The sequence below is a fragment of the Phasianus colchicus genome, chromosome 6 (assembly GCF_987193195.1).
Source record: "Phasianus colchicus chromosome 6, bPhaCol1.hap1.1, whole genome shotgun sequence".
Taxonomy (NCBI): domain Eukaryota; kingdom Metazoa; phylum Chordata; class Aves; order Galliformes; family Phasianidae; genus Phasianus; species Phasianus colchicus.
The window spans coordinates 25375617-25393958 of record NC_143441.1 but is presented as its reverse complement, the minus strand read 5'-3'; the positions used below and the strand labels follow the sequence as shown (position 1 = coordinate 25393958).

The 18342-nt window shown below is 38.9% G+C and overlaps 1 protein-coding gene across 1 annotated transcript in view; it reads right to left on the bottom strand.

Moving 5' to 3' along the window:
* Nucleotides 1-4503: 4503 nt before the first annotated feature.
* The window catches only part of CRPPA (CDP-L-ribitol pyrophosphorylase A), a 112191-nt gene continuing 98352 nt past the window's right edge, over nucleotides 4504-18342 (bottom strand). The window contains exon 10 of the mRNA XM_031590052.2: nucleotides 4504-8514. Coding sequence (XP_031445912.2) covers nucleotides 8410-8514 — 105 coding nt within the window. The 3' untranslated portion in view covers nucleotides 4504-8409. The remainder of the gene's footprint in view (nucleotides 8515-18342) is intronic.

Genomic DNA, 18342 nt, shown 5'->3' with positions numbered 1-18342 from the left:
TGGACTTGATGATCTTTAAGGTCCTTTCCAACCTGAGCAATTCTATGATTCTATGATTACTGCTTTGCTGTTTATCATTTACCCTAGGGTGTACAGTTCAAAACAAGGAAAAACACGGTTTCAGTGCACAGATACAAAGCAGTGTTTTAACTGCAGAGGGCATGAAAGAGCTACTGAACAGCCTGGTGTTTTTCTTACAGGGTATCATTATTTGCAGAATGATTTTCTGCAGTTAGTTTGATCTACATTGAATAATTATCACTGCATTTTAGTCTTGAAAGATCCTCTAATGATCCATCTAGCGCAATTCTTGTTTTCTTGAGGAAGAACGCAAACCTAAAGAATGTGGATCATCAGGTTCATTGTCCACGATATCTTTTTATGATAATCAAGGACTACAGTTCATTCTGTCATGCTCACTGAGTCTAATGCCCATCACTTCATATTGAGATTATACTTCCCATTTTACCTCTTGCTTAAAATCTATTTTTTTTTTTTTTTTAACTTGCATACAAAGCTCCTATTGTAGTGTGGGCTGACAGTTTTCAGTTTCCCATTTGATTGCAGTTTAAAAATCCCCAATTTATTTTAGCCATTCACTAATACTCACTGGGATCACTGGCCATATCCAACACAGTACATGACAGCTAGTCTTTAAAATTAGCCAGAACTTGTCCATTCAGGCTGTATTTTAGGGTTTCCCTGCAACGGGAAACAAATGATACTGAAGGTATGCTTTAAGAGGAATGAGAAACCAGCATGAGCTCCCAAGTATCTAGCCTAAGGCAGGCACCTGTTGGCAGGAGTAGTCCCAGCAAATAAGAAGTGTTTTGCCACCCTCCACCCATGCAATCTGATTAGCACGATTCCCCATTTCCATTAGCCCACACTCCAAGTATGTTATCCAGCCTCCCGTTTAAGCTAGCTGCATCTTATTCTCTCGGTAGTCACTGAGGCGCACGTGGGGCCGGTGGCTGCACCATTCTGTGTACGGGAATCAGCGAAGACAGCAGAACACCGGCTATCCCGCTACTAGATGCTCGTCTCTTCACTCGGAGAGGATTCTTGTCACAATATCTATGGTCACCACCAGAGGGTGCATTGCTGCCGCTGTAATCCTTATTCTTACACTATAACGTGCTATTATGAAGCTTTGGACAAATCCTGTACCTTGCATTGACGTGGAGTTGCCTACACAAAGGTGTACAGTGGAAGGCAGGATTAAATACAGAAGTCAGCTGCTCTAAAGAAAAAAATAAATAAATAAAAAAATAATAATGAGTGATTCTATGAATTCTGTGCAGAGCACTCAAGGCATTTTGCAGCTTTTCTTGAAATATTCTTTCCTCTTTGATCTGCTGCTAGCAGCCACTCCCAGAAAGGGTGAGAGACACTTTGTTTCCTTCCTTCCTGGTCTTACCCTGACCTACCCTTGTGGAATGCAGTTCATCTCTGAGCATTTTCAGATGTATCATGCTCAGAGAGGCCTGCATGTCACAGTACACAGCCACTTCGCCACTTACAAAGTCTACAAATGATCGTCAAACAGAGGAGCCACACACAGTATCTGAACCTCTTGTACTTCACCTGCCTACATGCCCTTGTTGAAGAAGGGAGATAACAATGACAGAAGAACAAATACTCCCTTTGCTGTGAACTCAGGGAGGACCAGAGACTGCAAAGTTAAGAAACCAGTGCCCCAGGGATGCAGCTCAGGGTTTGTGCTGAGCTGTGCCTGCATGGCTGTGCTGTGTGCTCCTGGCCCAGTGCTTCCCAAAAGGACTCACAGCATCCCTCCTACCCCAAATCCATCCTACCTCACAACTCTGAAGAAAGCTATTCACTTCTCACACAGATATTTCCTACCAGAAAATGCTTAGTTTTTCATCTTTCTCTACCAACCTGCTGTACAGAAGCACAATCTTCAGTGCTAGTGAGCAGAAAGAGCGACAAAACACTGTCCAGAAGATGCTAGGACTTTTCCTAGCCTTGCAGGCTAGTTTAAACCAAGCATAGGACCAACCTTTTAGGCTTATTGTGCTGTTTCTGTACTCAGAATCTCTCAAAAAGAGATTTTAAACTCTGAAATACTATTTAGAAGTGCCCATCACCCACTAAACTACAGGCCTGTGAGTGCTTAGGTTGGAGATTGCAACTAAACTCCAAAACATATTTGTGATTAAACAAGACCATAATGTTCCCCCACCAAATGCTGAGGGAGTTCAGCACAACATAAATACACACTTTAAACTGCAGTACAATAAAAATAATAATAAAGAAGAAATGAGCATAACCAGCATGGTTATGCATGAAGTTAGCAGGAGATGGCCAAAGGGAGGAGATGCCACACATTCTTAGAAGCGCTGGGAGGAACTTACAGTCCCATTGACTTCAATGGGTTTTCAGTCAGGCTGTGTTTTTGCTGTGGAAAGGAACTGCTTAAAACAGCATTGTGGGGTGCCTTGTTTTTTGTCTCCGAGCAACTTCTGGCAAAGCCACTGCTTAGTAAGTGAAAACATACTTTTTCCAGTCACCAGGATGTCAAGCTGTACCTGAATTTGGCTTCTTTTCTTTCACTTTTTGCTGTTGCTGAGATTCTGATAGATTTGCAAATGTGGCTCCTTAACTTGGTGCTGACTTTACAAATCCAAGAGGGGCTCCCTGAGCCAGCGGGGGCTCTGACCTTGGAGCAGATCATTTCCCCTTCAAGCTTGCAGCTTGATGCCGGTTAATGAGCGGCATTGGGTGTCAGCCCAGCAGCTGCCATGCAGGAGGTCTGTCCCCACGGGCAGCTGCTGCTCATCTGCCTGCAACTGGCAGCGGAAATGACATCTGTTCTTGGTCCCAGCTGTGAGCAGCATAGAGGTGCCAAAGCCCCAGTGCCTCAGTTCTTGATCCAGCAGCGAGGAAGGGTTTCTGATGCCAGACCACGGCCTAGCTTTCAGGAGAAGGGAGGGGGATCATCTCCGTCAACGATGGTGGGCTGGGAGGAATGGAAAAGGAGTGACAAATAGAGAGAGCAAGAACAAGTAACAGAAATAGGGGAAAGGATTGGAGAAGACAGGATAATGGACTAAATGAAAAGGAAACGTGAAATTTGAAGTGACAGAGCTAGTCTGAGCAAGAAAATAAAAGGAAAGAGGCAGTGTAATGAAAAAGATGCAGAGCTAGCAACAAATGAGAATGAGAACCCACGAGAAACAATTGTCTGAAATGACTGCTGAATAGGAAAGCACTTTATTAAGCTCCAATCCCAGGCACTACCAAGCCTGGGAGGCTTTCTTCCCTACAGTTGTTCATGTTTCATGCCATTCAAGGGACTCCCCTGCAGATTTTGCTATCTGGAGGTGCTTTGGTATATTCTCTCTTGCCTCTTTACTGCTCCACGTAAAATCATGTTACATTTATTTGTCCAAATTTTTCTCTCATCTATCTTTGTAACTGTGTTATAACTCAGTGTTGTGCGATTCTACCGAGTTACAATTTCAGTTTTTGAGTGCAGGACTAAGGACAAGATCTGCTTCAGTCTAAAGAGTGAAAAACATATTTAAATTAATATGTAGGTAAGCATATTAAGAAATGTCACTTTCCTTCTCAGGTTGGTACAGGCAAGCCAAGTATATTCTATCATGAGAAGTATTTTCACAGCTGGGACTCTTTCCTCAACACAGGCACTGAAATTGTGTTTTTCTGATCTCAAAATCAATTGCGTATTCCTGGAAGAAATAACCAAGGAAAATGTATATTAGACAAGTGTTTTTAAGACCTGTCAATTAAAAACAACTCACATTGGGAAAAAAGGTGGTTTTAGTGATTGGTTTTTTTCCAGGGTAAAGCCAGAAACACAAGACAAACTGAATTGTGATAAACAAGTGGGTTGAGAAATAGGACAAGGAAAGCAAACACCATAAAAACTTACCAATTAAAGTTGAAGGGGCGGGTACTGTGGGCACAAAGATTGGAAATCATTTGGATGCTTGGTGTAGGTATCTTACTGAGGCTTACAGGGAAGGGCATTAGTCATCTAACTGGGTACAATTACAATTTATTATAAACCAGGTGCAAAAGATCAGATTGATTGAATGATTTGGACAGGAACAATGAAAGCAGGGTCGCATTTTTTCTTTCACATTTCTTAGAATTCAACTCTTCAAGATTGCCATTAAATATATTTGTATTTGGTCATTTTATATTAAAGTTATATATTTATATGTTAATGATGAGACAGATTTTTATATCTTAGTGTTTCATAACTGATTTTCACAATGAGAGACTGTAAAAAAAAATATATATATATATATATATTTTTTTGTAACAAGTCTCAGCATATCTCCCCTTTTCAGTGAAAATCAGATCTGGTTTTAATAATCTTCGGGGGAAAAAAAGAGGAAGTTCCTCTCAGTTGTATTTTTCATTATCGACAAAAAGAGAAAAATCTAACAGTTAGCAAACCACACATCTGAATTCAGTCTACTAACTTAAATAGTTTGGGTGTTGGGTTTTTGTTTTTTTTCCAGCCATACAGGACTAAGGGTAGAGCACCTATTATGTGGAGCAGAGAGAATAAGGCCAAGATACTACTAATACTCTGAAGGGCTACATACATTCCATAACTCTGCCTTCACGACTACAGCCATTTATTATGGCCCAGCCATCAGAGCAGCAGCCAGGTAGCACTAGCTCAGATTTCAGACTCCTATAGGAACACCTAACAAGAGCCATCCTTGAATCCTACAAACTTCCTTAACAGGAACGAGGGGAAAGCGGGGAAAGCAGAGATGGCAGAGACGAAATGTGAATGGGGTACCACAGTTACCTTGTCCCTACTAATGACTACATGGACATGCTTTACCTGACATCCTGGTGGTAACTTGGTAAGACGAACCAGCAGTTCCCAAAGTTATGGATGAAGAGGAAGGAGAAATGAGACAACAAATGCTTTCATGTATCTGGAAGTAAACATGCTTTTCTTCTGAAATAAAACCTGAACAGAAAGCCATGACTCGTATAATAGATGCCCAAAATTGAGAGAATAGAATCACAGAATCACCAAGGTTGGAAAAGACCTACAAGATCATCCAGTCCAACCAACCACCTATCACCAATAGTTCTCACTAAACCATATCCCTCAACACAACATCCAAACATTCCTTGAACACCTCCAGGGTCGGGTGACTCCACCACCTCTCTCGACATCAGAGAAAAATTATGACTCTTCCAGTTTCAGTGAGCTACAGACAGGAAAAGTTGCCATATCACTGGAAAGTACTAAGCAGTAATTGAGAACCAGACATTTCTTTGGAAACTTCTGTTTGGAGAGCACCTAGAACAGTACTGTGGAGATGAGGAGACAATGGTGCTGTATACAAATGAAAATCTGAACGCACTGCAGGCTTTAAAGCTCCCAGACATGCTTTTGTTCTGCAGCCTGTGTTAGTTACCAAGACAAACTGAAGTCCTCATATTCTGAAGTCAACTAGATTTATGCCACTGATTAGAACAGGGTCACATTCCACTTCATTTCTTTATGCTGTTGGTTTTTTTTAATTCAACTGTATTCAAACCTCTTCATTGTTTCAACAGCTTTCACAGAACCATCAGACCACTTTTTCAAGCTAGGCAACCTAGAAAACTAAAGAAAAACAGATTGTAGCTAGAAACTCTTCCATCACCTGATGTAAGACAAATGAAGTAATATAATGTCAGACATTGCCTGAAGTGAGTTAGTTTCAATATACAATTCTAATTCACTTAACTTTTCAACTATGAAAATCATTCTTAGGGCCAGATTCTGTATTCTCTTTCCTGGTGAACACTTTACTGGTGGAATATCAATTAGAGTGTTTGTGGTAAGCAAGGATGGCACGGTCTGAGTTTTTATTTACTCTATGTTATCTCTGTTCAAATGTTCAGAGCAATATGGGTGGTGACTGATTCACTAGCTAAATTCAAAACAGCTTGTGTGTACAAAAGGCTGCCAAGTTTCTTGTGTGTATAGCTATTTGTAAGAGGCTATGTGCAGAGAAAAACTAATCAATCAGTTTCTTAATTTCATTTTATATCTTTATTCCCATTGTAAGTATTAGCAATCATCCAAGAGAGCATTTAACTTTGGTTTGGATATACAATAGCATTACTTACAGTCCAGTTTCTTTTTTTTTTTTTTCTTTTTACTGCTGCTCTACTATCTTGTGATGTGTTCTAGTTGTTCTGCTAGTAGTGTTTGGCTTCCTGCAGATTGGATTTTTCAGAGATTGTAGATCATTTAAAATGATGGTTAAATTAAAAAAAAAACAAAAAACAAAAAAAAACCGTAATGTGATGATTAACAGTACATTAATGAACCTTTCAATGAGTTTAGTACTTAACATGTTTGAGGACCTGAAATGCACTTCTTAATGGGCATAATTTGTTCTCTTTTCACAAGAAGTTCATAAACAATCACGATATCATTTTCCATTGCAATGACATTTTAAATTCAATTTAAATCCTCTTAAGATAATGAGTTAAGTAAAACAATACAACAAAATAAAAGGTTCTGTTTAAGCAAATGACAATGTACACAAAATCCAGTGCTAAGAGTTTATTTCAATGTGTATATTAGAGTGGATGGAAAACAAAGGGTTTTTTTTAATTTACTTGCTAATTATAATGTGGGGAAAATACATCACAGATTGTAGTTAAGTCTTAATGCAAAGAATAAAAAAAAATATAGTCAAAGAAACATCTTCTATCACATCTTTAGAAGCCTATGAAACACATTCCTTCATAAAATTAATTCCTGTAAAAGTGAATTCAAAAAACTTATTTTTGAAAGTTGTCCTGTTAAATTATGGATACCAATAATAGAATATTTCCTCATTTATCTGACTGCTCTGCATATGAACAGGCATGAATATATATATGAATAAAACATGTCTTATTGTATGGCCACAAACTGACATTGTACAATGTCAGAAAAGGACAAATTACTAATCAAATAGGAGGTAGAAGAAAATCAAAAAAGGAAGCAGATGATGAGAACTGTGTTAGCAGAAGAAAATGTATGCTTTGGATACAGAACAGTCAGCTGCAACTACTGTAACAAAGAAAGTTTTGGATCAACATCAGCTTTGAAAAGTAATTTAAGATGGAGGTGTCTCAGCAGACACTACTAAACCATTTTTAGGCAGTTATTTAGAGATCTGGGGAAGAGGGGAGGGACAAAGTTCAAATCTGGATCATTCTATCCTCACAGTTTTGTCCGTACACAGAGGGACTGAAACCTGGTGGGAGTGCTGGGATCTCTTTCACCCAGTGCTGGCACTGGCAATCTCTGTTGTTGAATAACAGTCAGAGCTTTTCTCCTCTATCCTCTTGAATAGCTGAGCTACTTTCCACACCCAATGCTGAATAACGGAGAGGCAAATTCCTGAGTTGAAATCAGAAATCCTATTTGAGATGGATTTTCAAATGTTTACCTAACATGGGAAGGATCGATCCTGAATGCCACCCAAATTGACACTCTCCACTTGACCTACCCATTTCCTTTTCCTGGCTAAATTATGTTCTACATTTAGGATCCATGAGGATATTGCAAATTCTTTACAGTTTCCTTGTGTCTAGATATAAGAGACTGTACTCATGAAAGCACAGCAGTAAGCAGGTAGCTTACTCTCAGAGGGAGACTGGATGGACTTAAGACAGATGGAAGTGGACGTTCCCTGGACACTTCTGGTGTGGATAATACTGTACTCAGAAAAGCTATTGGAGCTAGTTCTTAATGATGGCACATGGGTACTGGAAGTAGTATTAATACTAAGGAGTGCTGCAGCCAGAGAACACCTGATCTAGAAAACCAGGCTACAGCACCTCAATGTTCCCATGCACATCTTTTTTGTGTGTGTCAAGGTTACCCTTTATTCCATGGAGGGCAGGCAGTTGACCTAACAAACACTTTTTGCAATGTGCATTTCCACTGATGTTAGTAAGGCCATGCAGTATATTAAATATTCATTAATACATATAGCAACAAACGCTAAATAATTTCATCTAAAGAACAAAAGCTGTGCTTTTGAATTAATTCATTAGGGCAAAATAACACACATGCATGGGTTAAAGACAGTTCTACATGAAGACTGAATATTTTGGTGTCCTTTGTGAACCTTTTTAAATGAGCAGTACCTCAGAAAAAATGTTTTGGTATCTTTCTTCAAAGCACATATCCAGTGCATCTCAGAATTAGTTTCATTTTACACTTTCTACATAACATCAGACTTGCATTTTAGGTATCAAAAATACGTTGTTTGAAGATCTTAGTAGTAAATGTCATAAATCCAGAGTTTTCATCAAAAATCCAATGATTCAAGACCTTTGGTGAATGAATGATAGCAAAGAAACATTTTCAAAAGTTGCGAATGATTTACGGCCTTATGCTACCACAAGCTGGCCAGTCAGCTCAGGGTTCCTGTCCTTTATTAGTGCCATGGTAAGAGCAGCAGCAGAATTTACTGTCTCCTGAAGTGGAAAATAGTCCTGGAAAAAAAAAAAAAGAAGGCAGCAGGGGAAGCAATACATTAAAAAAAGTGGAGAAAGTAAATATTAAACAACAATTTACAAGTATGCAATTAAAAAAAAAAAATTAAAACACTTATTTGCACTTATTAGTTGAAAAACTTTTATAACTTCTTTTTCTAAGGAAACACAATTATGTAACAATACTGATTTTTCAATCTCCACAATGATATAAAAAGTGAAAATAATTTTAGAAAGGAATATATTGCAATTGTTGGAATTAATACAATATATCCAGAGAAAAGGAAAACAGAAGCTTGATTATATCACTTCCTTTGTAACTGATTTTTAAGATCTAAAATGTAGTCAACATTTTGGCTCAAAAGCACTGAAACACAATGTATGATTTAATTAAGTAGCACAGTTAAAGACCCATATTTTCAGTACACACTGAATCTCACCTCAATTTTCCAATCTTCTTACAACTCACAGATTCAAAGCACTGGGACTTCAGTAGCTTACACTGAACTTCGTATCCCATAACCTTAATAAGTAGCCTGGTTTTGATAGGCAAGTAAACAGATTAACACAGGAAGAAAAAATAAAATGATGATAGGCTTCCAATTGAGCACTGCAGCAGACATTTCCAAAAAGTCCTTTGTCTAATTGGCACGTTTTCTTAATTGTACTGACAATAATAGGTTGGCCTCTTGCAACCAGTATCATTTTTCATTTGCACATTGGGAAAATACTGATAGGTGTAGTCAGGCACAGACACATTCTTGGATAGAAAAAAAAGGAGGGAACAATTAGTGTGAAGCAACAGACGAAAAGAAAGGTCTACAAAACTCTAGGGAAAATCTAGAAGAGTTTCAAATACAGAAAGTGAACCACAAAGAGAAAACAAGAGCTGTTCTCCATATCCACAGTGGATAATACTGGAAGCATCAGGCTTAGGGGAACTTGAACTGGGATATAAATTAGAAGTCAGGAGGAAAATTCAAAGGAACAGATTACTGGTCAGAGCAAGAAACTCCATCACTGGAGTCTTGTAAAACAACTTAGATACATATAAAGAGGGTACAGATGGAATAGTTTGATTCCAAATGTTTTCACCACTACTTCTCTAAGATGCTGTATTAAGGAAGAAATTGCAGTTGACATTTTGAAGAAAAGTTTTGTAGAGAAAGAATAAATGTCTTCAACAATTTATACAAAAACATAATGTTAATCACTGCTTTTTAAGGAATAAGGCTGCTGCTGGAAGGACCTATTTTATCAGCTAATACAAAGGGGAGCAGCAGTCTCAGAAGTTGGAGCTGAAGGAAAAACTGATGGAAGAAAGATATCTCAAAGACTATTACACAGAATTACATACCATAATGCTGTCATTAACTTTGTGCTTTACGTAAAAGCCAGTAACCATGACAAAGAAATAAATTGGTATACTGAGAAACAGCTGTTTTATACCTGATTTTTTCATTATTCTTGGAAAAAATATTTGTATTTGACCAGATTTGTATCCTAAAAATCATCAAAGAAGTAGTTACACTTTGTACCGTTGCCCCCTCCAAAGATTACACTCTTCACAAATTCATGTTATATATTCTAATATGCAATAAAATTAATTACTAGTGGTCTAAAAATTGTCTACTATTTACTGAGTGGTGCTTCCCCTCCATGCTATGCAATGCAGGGAAATTCAGTGAAACAAGGAGTGCAGAAGTGTACCTGCTTCTTCAGTACCTTTTGTCATGGACTGAAGGTACAAAAAAGAACTCTGAACCCACTATTCATGTTTGGTAGGGGTTTTCCCATCCTCTTTTCCCAGAGATACATGTTGTTATATCATGTACAAGGAGAGTGGAAACCATGTGCGTACGCCCATTCAGACCACAAACACTACAGTCACTGTCAAGATCTAGCAGCACATTTCTCACCATCCAGCAGTGCCAGCCTCTTTGCACCCCTCATCACCTTTTGTTCAGTTTGTGTTGAGAAGGAGCGCACAACTACACACTCTCTGCTTTCCAAATGGGCTTTCAGCCATCTCTGAAGTTGGCGGGAGGTGTGTATCTTTTTCCCCATTTCACAAAAAAAGAAAGAAAAAAATGCACCTGGCCAGGAATGCTCTTAATGTTTCTTCCAATAAATCTTTCCACATCCTCTGTTGGTTACTGGATTCAGTACGCATTCCTTTGCAGCAATAAATTATTTAAGTTTTTGAACATAAAAGGAAGCAAGAGAGAAATTTAGCTTCCACAAGAGAGACTGAAAATGACACCATAAGATTATTTTAAACTGAAAAAAAAAAAAGCTTTTTCTAAATCTAAACCTAAAACTAAGGCTTTACTGCTAACTTCTGTGTTCTGAAGGAAAGACATGAAAAGAAGTCTGAATAGTATTTGTAATCCATGCAATACAGCACAGCAATGGGTACAATAACTCCATTTAATAGAGCAAAGTCCACAAATCACTATTTTTCAGCATAGGCACCACCATGATATCTGCGTTTTCACCGGAGATGAACAAGAGCCTGCACGCCACACTCATAGAAATCCATACCAGTGGAGATGACCTACTGTTTCACAGCTGCTATGAGGGCATCGTTGTTAGGAAAATGCTGCCCACACACTTCATCTTTCACTGTGCTCACACATCCACTGTTTGGTCTCTACAAACTTTCAGCAAGTGTTGATGAATGTGAATTGGTGCCATTTTTTCCTGCACAGAGGAATTCAATTCTACACCCTTGTTACATATGCACTTATATGTCAGATGCTGGTGGTGAGGTACTGGAACAGATGCCTAGAGATGCAGTGGATGCCCCATCCCTGGAGACTTTCAAGGAAAGGCAGGCAATATGATCTAGCTGTGCATGTCCTTGTTCACTGCAGGGGAGTTGGACTGGATAAACTTCAAAGGTCCTTTCTAAGTCTAAGGATTCTATGATTCCATGCTATTCTGTCAGACTGCCTCTCCGCTACTATCTGTCGCACAGCAACAAAAGGTAAAGGAATATCGTCAGGAAAGTTCAACCTTTATTGCCATACCACCAATATCTGCCTCCAATATCATGGGCCAACAACAACAACAACAAAAGGCATATTATCCAATTTAAGACAACAAATGTAAGAGGAAACATATCCTTAACTCTTTACAATTACAACTGATGGTTAAAATTTATAACATATAATGTACTGATGCTTTCAGAAGGGCAAGAGATCATCAGACGGGTTACTACCATTTATATTTATACTGTTGCTCCTTCCTGATAACAGTCCCACACAGGCCCCAGGGCGAGCTATGCAAGTACTGAGGTGCAGTGCCTCCTGGCCAGCACTGGCACTGAGGCACATTGTTTGCTCATGCAGAAGTTAAGCATGTGCTAATCTGAGCCTGCTTTATTTTCACAGCCATCATGTTACTGGAAAGAAGCAGAAAATAGCCTGAAGAAGTGGACTCTTCCAGGAATTTCCAGATAATCGTATAAGCTCTTTCCTTCCGTGAATCAAAACTTGCTCTCATACTAGAAATCACTGTGGTAGTGTCTGTCATGGCCTGTACAGTATTATTTAACTTTGGATGACCATTTCTATTCTGTACAATCCATCAGAAAAGCAAACAGGAAAAGAAATTTTAGCAACTGAAAGAGAAAACATTGTTCAAAGTAAAAGGGAAAGACTTCCTGAGGCAATAGTTAAGTTGCATCTTCACTATTCTTTCCTCTCCTCTAAATCCTACAAAGAATTTATTTCATTTTTAGGCCTTCACTGTGCATTTAAACACATATTTTCAATGAGATTTCATTTTTTCTTAAGTAGTTACAGGTATTTCGGAAGCCAGCAGCGTTTATAAAGAATACAAAAAGCCTTTAGATGACAGGATTAAACAACGCAGGAAAGAAAAAGAATGTTGTGAATCTTTATTAATCTACACTTAAACAAATACATGAATACTTCAAGTCTCCTGGCTATACCCTTAAAACAACCATGTTTTTGACACTGCAGTGTTATTTCTGGCAATGGTGCTGATTACACCTGATGGTGCCTACAGGGAGGCTTCAATAAGGATGCCAGGACAAATCTAATCTACCACACCTAACTCCATTGCACATACAGGAATCCAAGCCTCTTTTATATTCAATGGCATAGTACTAAATCTTTCAAAAACCTCATTATTAGTTGCAGGAAGTCAAATAATCAAGCAGAACCAGGTCCTCACATGTCTAATTGCCTGACATGTTCAGATGTACTGTAACCACGATAAAAAGCAGGATGTAAGAAAAGAAGGAGCAATACAAAGGCTCGTGTAGCCCACAAGAGCGCTCACATTATTGCCCACCCACTGCTCAGTTTGGCGAACTCCAAGAGGAGAACATACTTCAGTGCACTAATCAGTGTGCATTATTCATGCACGCACTGGATGGATCAAACACAAATAGTTCTTTCACTCATCAACAAAATCTTTAAAAAAAGACCATGACCCTTAAATAAGACTCAGAGGCAGCAACAATTTTGATGACTGAAGTTCCACATGATCTACTAATGTGCTATGATCTCCCCTAAACTATTGTGATATTCATTGTCTATTCATTTCATCCATTTGACTTAAATGAGTCTCTTGTAAAAAAGGAAAACCAAAAACCTCTAACGTTTCTTGGCCATTAATAAATAGAATTTTTTTATTGTTTGAACAGATGATTAACTACATTTATAAGCTAAAAACAAAACTTTTACCACTTTATATTTATGTACTTTGGAATAGAAAGTACACAGAAACACTGCCAACCTTATAAACCATAAATCCACATAACAGCACAGCACTTTGATTCCAAAATAAAATATCCACTTTGTCTGTTATTAAACTGTAAAAGTATTCCAACATAACCATATTGTATGATGGCTGTAACTCACATTCAGAATTTATTTGATGTACAGTAGGGGTTTTCTAGTTGGCAGAATAAGACTGGAAATGGATACAGGGACAGAGTTAAAAGTTGTGTTTGGAGCACGCAACGTGATACTTTACAAATGTGCATTTATTTAAGAAACTGTGAGGGTATCTGCGTATTTATTGACATTCTCCTCACGATTCATTTCCTTGCTTCAATCTGTTCAGGATTTTTTTTTCCAGCTGTAACTTCATATACACACATTCCCATTTACATATGTACTAGTTCAATTTAAGCATAGCTCAAAAAGCACACAGCTCCCTTTTTAGCTCCAAAAATATCTCTGTAGGTATTACCTCCGCCTTTTACTGTACTGCTCCAAAAGAATAAAACAGCTGTATTCCATTACTTGCACTCCATTTTGCTGTAATGTTATTTGACTTCACCGTTAAAACTGTTTCTACAAATGAATAGGACTGCAATGTTAGCCCTGATCACTCAGCTGATAGGAAACCTGAAAACATGATTTAAAGATTGGGTTAAACTTAGGGCACATCAATGTGAATACAGCTGCATCTCCATCAGGAGAGGCAAGGGGCCAGAGCATTGCTGGCGCTGGCATGTCCTCGCCCTTGCTGTTCCATTGTGATACAGCTCTCTGGCACAGTTTTGGCTCCCGCCTGCTAGCATGTTCCCAGACAATGGCTGGGCATGGTTCAGGGGATAGCACAGGCCAGGAACTGCTCCCACGAGGCAGGCTAAATGAGGCCACCCTCTTTTGGGAAAAAGAGAGCTTCGCCATATGGGCATGAGACATGCTGTGTCTCTTAGCCCTAGGACATGACAACCATCCCTGGCCTGCCATTACAAATGTGTCCTAGGCAGCACTGTAAAGTAACAGCTGTGCCTTTCTCTCTCACCCTAAATGCATCAAGAATGCATAGACCAACAAAGAAATCTACCCCCCAGAACACAGTGCAAACACCACGTAGCTACGACATAAACACACATTTAAATTTATAAACAACAACAAACAAGCAAAAAACATGAACTGCTCTACGGCAATCTCTCCCTCTCAACAACTTCAGCATGACAAAGGGAAAGAGACAAATAACACTGCAAGACAGCACTCATGCTGTATCTCACATTCCTGCCACTGCATGGAAAATGCCAGAATCCAGCAGAGGATTCTTGATGAAGAACGCCCACTTCTCCCCTTCACAGAGTAGGCCTGTATGTACAGCAAGCACACCACAGGGCACAAGTAGAAAAGAAAATGGCTGAAAGGGCCTGTGTTCTGGCAAGCACATTGCAATAGCCACTCTGGCAGCACAAGAGCTGCCGGTAGTGTAAATCTCTACTCAGTGCCGCAAGTTACACTTCGGCCAAACCAGGTGCGTCTGCCTCATGACACAGACCAATATTGTTTTATCTGCACAGAAACCAAGATGTAAAACCAGCCTCAAAAGCCTCATCATTTGACATTTTATTCTTCTTTTCTTTTAATCTAAAATATGATATGAGAGGACTTATGTCATTTTCCACAATATAAAATGATTTGGCGTTCATTCAAATCTCAGTAGAGATTCATGAAGAAGCATTTTTTTTCTACTCAAGATATGTAGTGGCATGCATCCACAAATTAAGGCAATTTCCATCTGTGTAACAGTACAAATTAATCCCCTTCTTTTTCAAATGCTCCCACATCAGATTTTTTAGTCCATGTGCCAAAGGATCTATTGATAAGTGTGCTCTCATACATAATATCAATGCAACAATTTACCTCAATAAGCAGACAGCTATGCAGATCATCCTAAAAGATAAGAAAACTATTTCTCTGAATATTTTTAGCTTTCCTTTCAAGTAACAAAACAAATAAGCAAGCACTGGAGTTCAGATAGGTAGCTGGGTTCAAACATACTGCAGCAGGTCCACAACTCAACCTTTGCATCTACAGTCTTGCTTCTTTACTCAACTAAAGAAAATGCAATGGATTCTTCACCATCATTGGATAGAAACAGAAAATCCAAGTGTACTGCATGCAGTGGAGAACTGAGAAGTAGGTAGCACTAGAAAAACAAAGCTGTATGATAATGGAGCCAAGTTAATAATAACCTAATAGTATAAAGTCTGATACGTCTTAGTTTGCTGCAGTTAAACAGGTGCAAATGCATACTACAGTTTAGCCAAATCCAGACAAACTATACATAGATGTGTAGTGCTGCACTGTATCTCCTAGTCTGTCCTGCACTACTCATTACCTACACCTCCTATCTTTTACCACAAGAAAACAGAAAGCCATCAATGCATAAAATGACTGTATATTTACACTGATAGACAGGTGTTTTAAATCTTCTGTAGTCTGTAACAAATCCATCTCCAGTGCTACCACATATATCTTTTCACCTAAGATTCATAGATTTAAAACAGAAGGTAAATGGCACACATTTGTTTAGAACAAAGTAATAAACAAAAGCACAACATGGACAAAACTAATTACTTTCTGAAGAATGAACAGAATACACAGAATTCTCCTAAACGGGCAGTTTTAAAACATCTCCATTATCGTGTTCTGCAACATGTAGGTAACAAGGGTTTGGCTCAATTTCCTTTTTTGTCTCATTACTCCATCAACCTCCCCTCACACTTCTGGTGGGCTGAGGCTAAAATTCCTGTGGAGGGAGACTCATTTGAGGTAGACAGTGTATGCCTCAAGAGAAAGACGACAAAATTCCAGCCTAGATGCTAGTCCAGGTGCCTGAGGGGCAACAGCGAGCTGCTTTCTGTAACCCTTGCTTGGTTTTATACTTTTCATATAAAAAAAAGAGGATCAGCCTTGGAGCAGACTTAAGCCAGGTGCCCATGCCTCTATCATTTGCCTACCTAAGCACTGTATTTCCTTGTTCTTACCCTCTCCGAGGACTTTTTTTTTTCCTGTATGAAAAATTTTTAGCAGGATCATACAAAATAATTCATAAAATTCCTGGACCAAAAATTCTCTGAAAAGGTTGCTGCATATTCATATTCAGTCCCTGCAGCTTGAGCAAGTTTTCATTCAGCGCTTACCACTATCTGATCTGAGCTGTTGGCAATGGCGAGCATGCCAGCAGTGATAGCACAGCCAGCTACACTCCTCTACACTAGTAGAGTAGGTAGTTCAGAAAGCTACCTGATGCTTGAATTAGCAGCCAATTCTGCCACCTGTAGTTTTTAGGAGGAAGGGATAATTGCTTCTTACTATCATCACAGGAAAAATGAAATGCTCCTAGTGCACAAAAAACTGGCATTCTCCTCTGACAATCACCATTGTAAGCTGCTGAAAAGCTGAATGATGTTAACTGGCCAAGTCTTTCCTCTGGTTTCCAGTAAGCTCTGGAACAATCCAATAGCACTGACAAATTAATGTGGGAGTGGGATGCAAGTCTTCTTCCTCAAAGCAGCAGCAACATATGACACCCTTTCTGTGTACGTGGCAGATCTTCTGCTGCCTGTTGCACTGCGAGAGTCAGTAAATATATATTTTGATAGGCTGTGGCGATGAGTCCCGCAGGTGGCCAAGAATACACAGTAGACCCATCACACATGCATATGGAGAAACAGGTTGAGTAGTGCCAGCCCTCTGCAAATTATAACAGTCTAGTCATGCAAATCACTTGCAGACTGTTGGAGTGCACCAGCCACCAACCAAGAGTGGAGTAACTGCATCATGTATGAATGGATTTGACAGATGGGGTAGTAGCAGAGCAAAAGCAGAGTTTAAGCAGACTTTATGCCATTTTTATCCTATTACAAGCTGAGAAATACAGAACTTCTACACTCAGTGTCACTTGATGAGCAGCCCTAGGGAAGCTATAGGAAATCAGCTTCAGTATGTAGGAAGGAAAAAATGTAGGTTCAGAAAAAGCTGAGAGAAGTGGTGGGGAACAAGCTAGGAGAAAAGGTAGAAGAAACAGCAGAGGTGAAAGCAGAAGTCTGATACTTCATTCTTTGGAGAGCTTTTCCTTTAAGTTGAGCAATGCTTATATTTTGATACTTCAGTAGTCCACATTAAAATATTTTTCCCTTTCTTCCTAACTAACCTAAGGTAATTCCGTGGAAAGTTCTTTCTTTCCCATGTACTTTGAAGGCACAGAGTGATATTATGTTACTTGAATTAAAATACAAAAATGTTCCAGACATTTTCTAATGTGTGATTCATTTTCATACTCATCATCCTTTACCTTTTTCTCAGTAATTATGCTACCACTGAGAGAAAAGAAACATACTATTACGGGAATAACACAGTAATAAGTACATCATAATACTAGAATAAAAGAAAATACCTCTAGATAAATTACAATTTCAGATAATTTACAGTTTAGTAGGTCAATGGAGACCCGTGACTCTTCATCTTGACCTTCTGTTAGGATAACCCAGTACATCTCATTCAAAGTCTGTTTAGCAGTTCCTTTAGATTAAGTACACAACTATCTCAGTCCTCAAAAGACACGCCTTTGCTAAAGATCAGGAGATATTACTATCGATGCCAGAGGCTCTAGCTGATAGGAAAATTGTGTCATATACATCACGAAAGAAAAAAAAAAGTATTCAAAGAACCTAGTAGCACATTTCTACCCAGTGAGATCTGAGATCATCAGCGTAATCATAAAATTATAATCACAGAATCATAGACTCATATCAGTTGGGAGGAACATTTAAAGATCATCTAGTTCAACTCCCCTGCAAAGAACAGGGACATCTACATCTAGATTAAGTTACCCCGAGCCCAGTCTAGCCTGACCTTGCATGTCTCCAGAGACAGGGCATCCCATAAGTAAACATCACATATCTGAATGCTTCCCTTTACTGTTAGAGCACTATGCCATCCTTACTGACAAAAAACACCTAATAGGGAGAGAGAAAGCAACACAACACTTCATATTAATTTCTAATAAGAGCTAAAAGTACATCTTTTA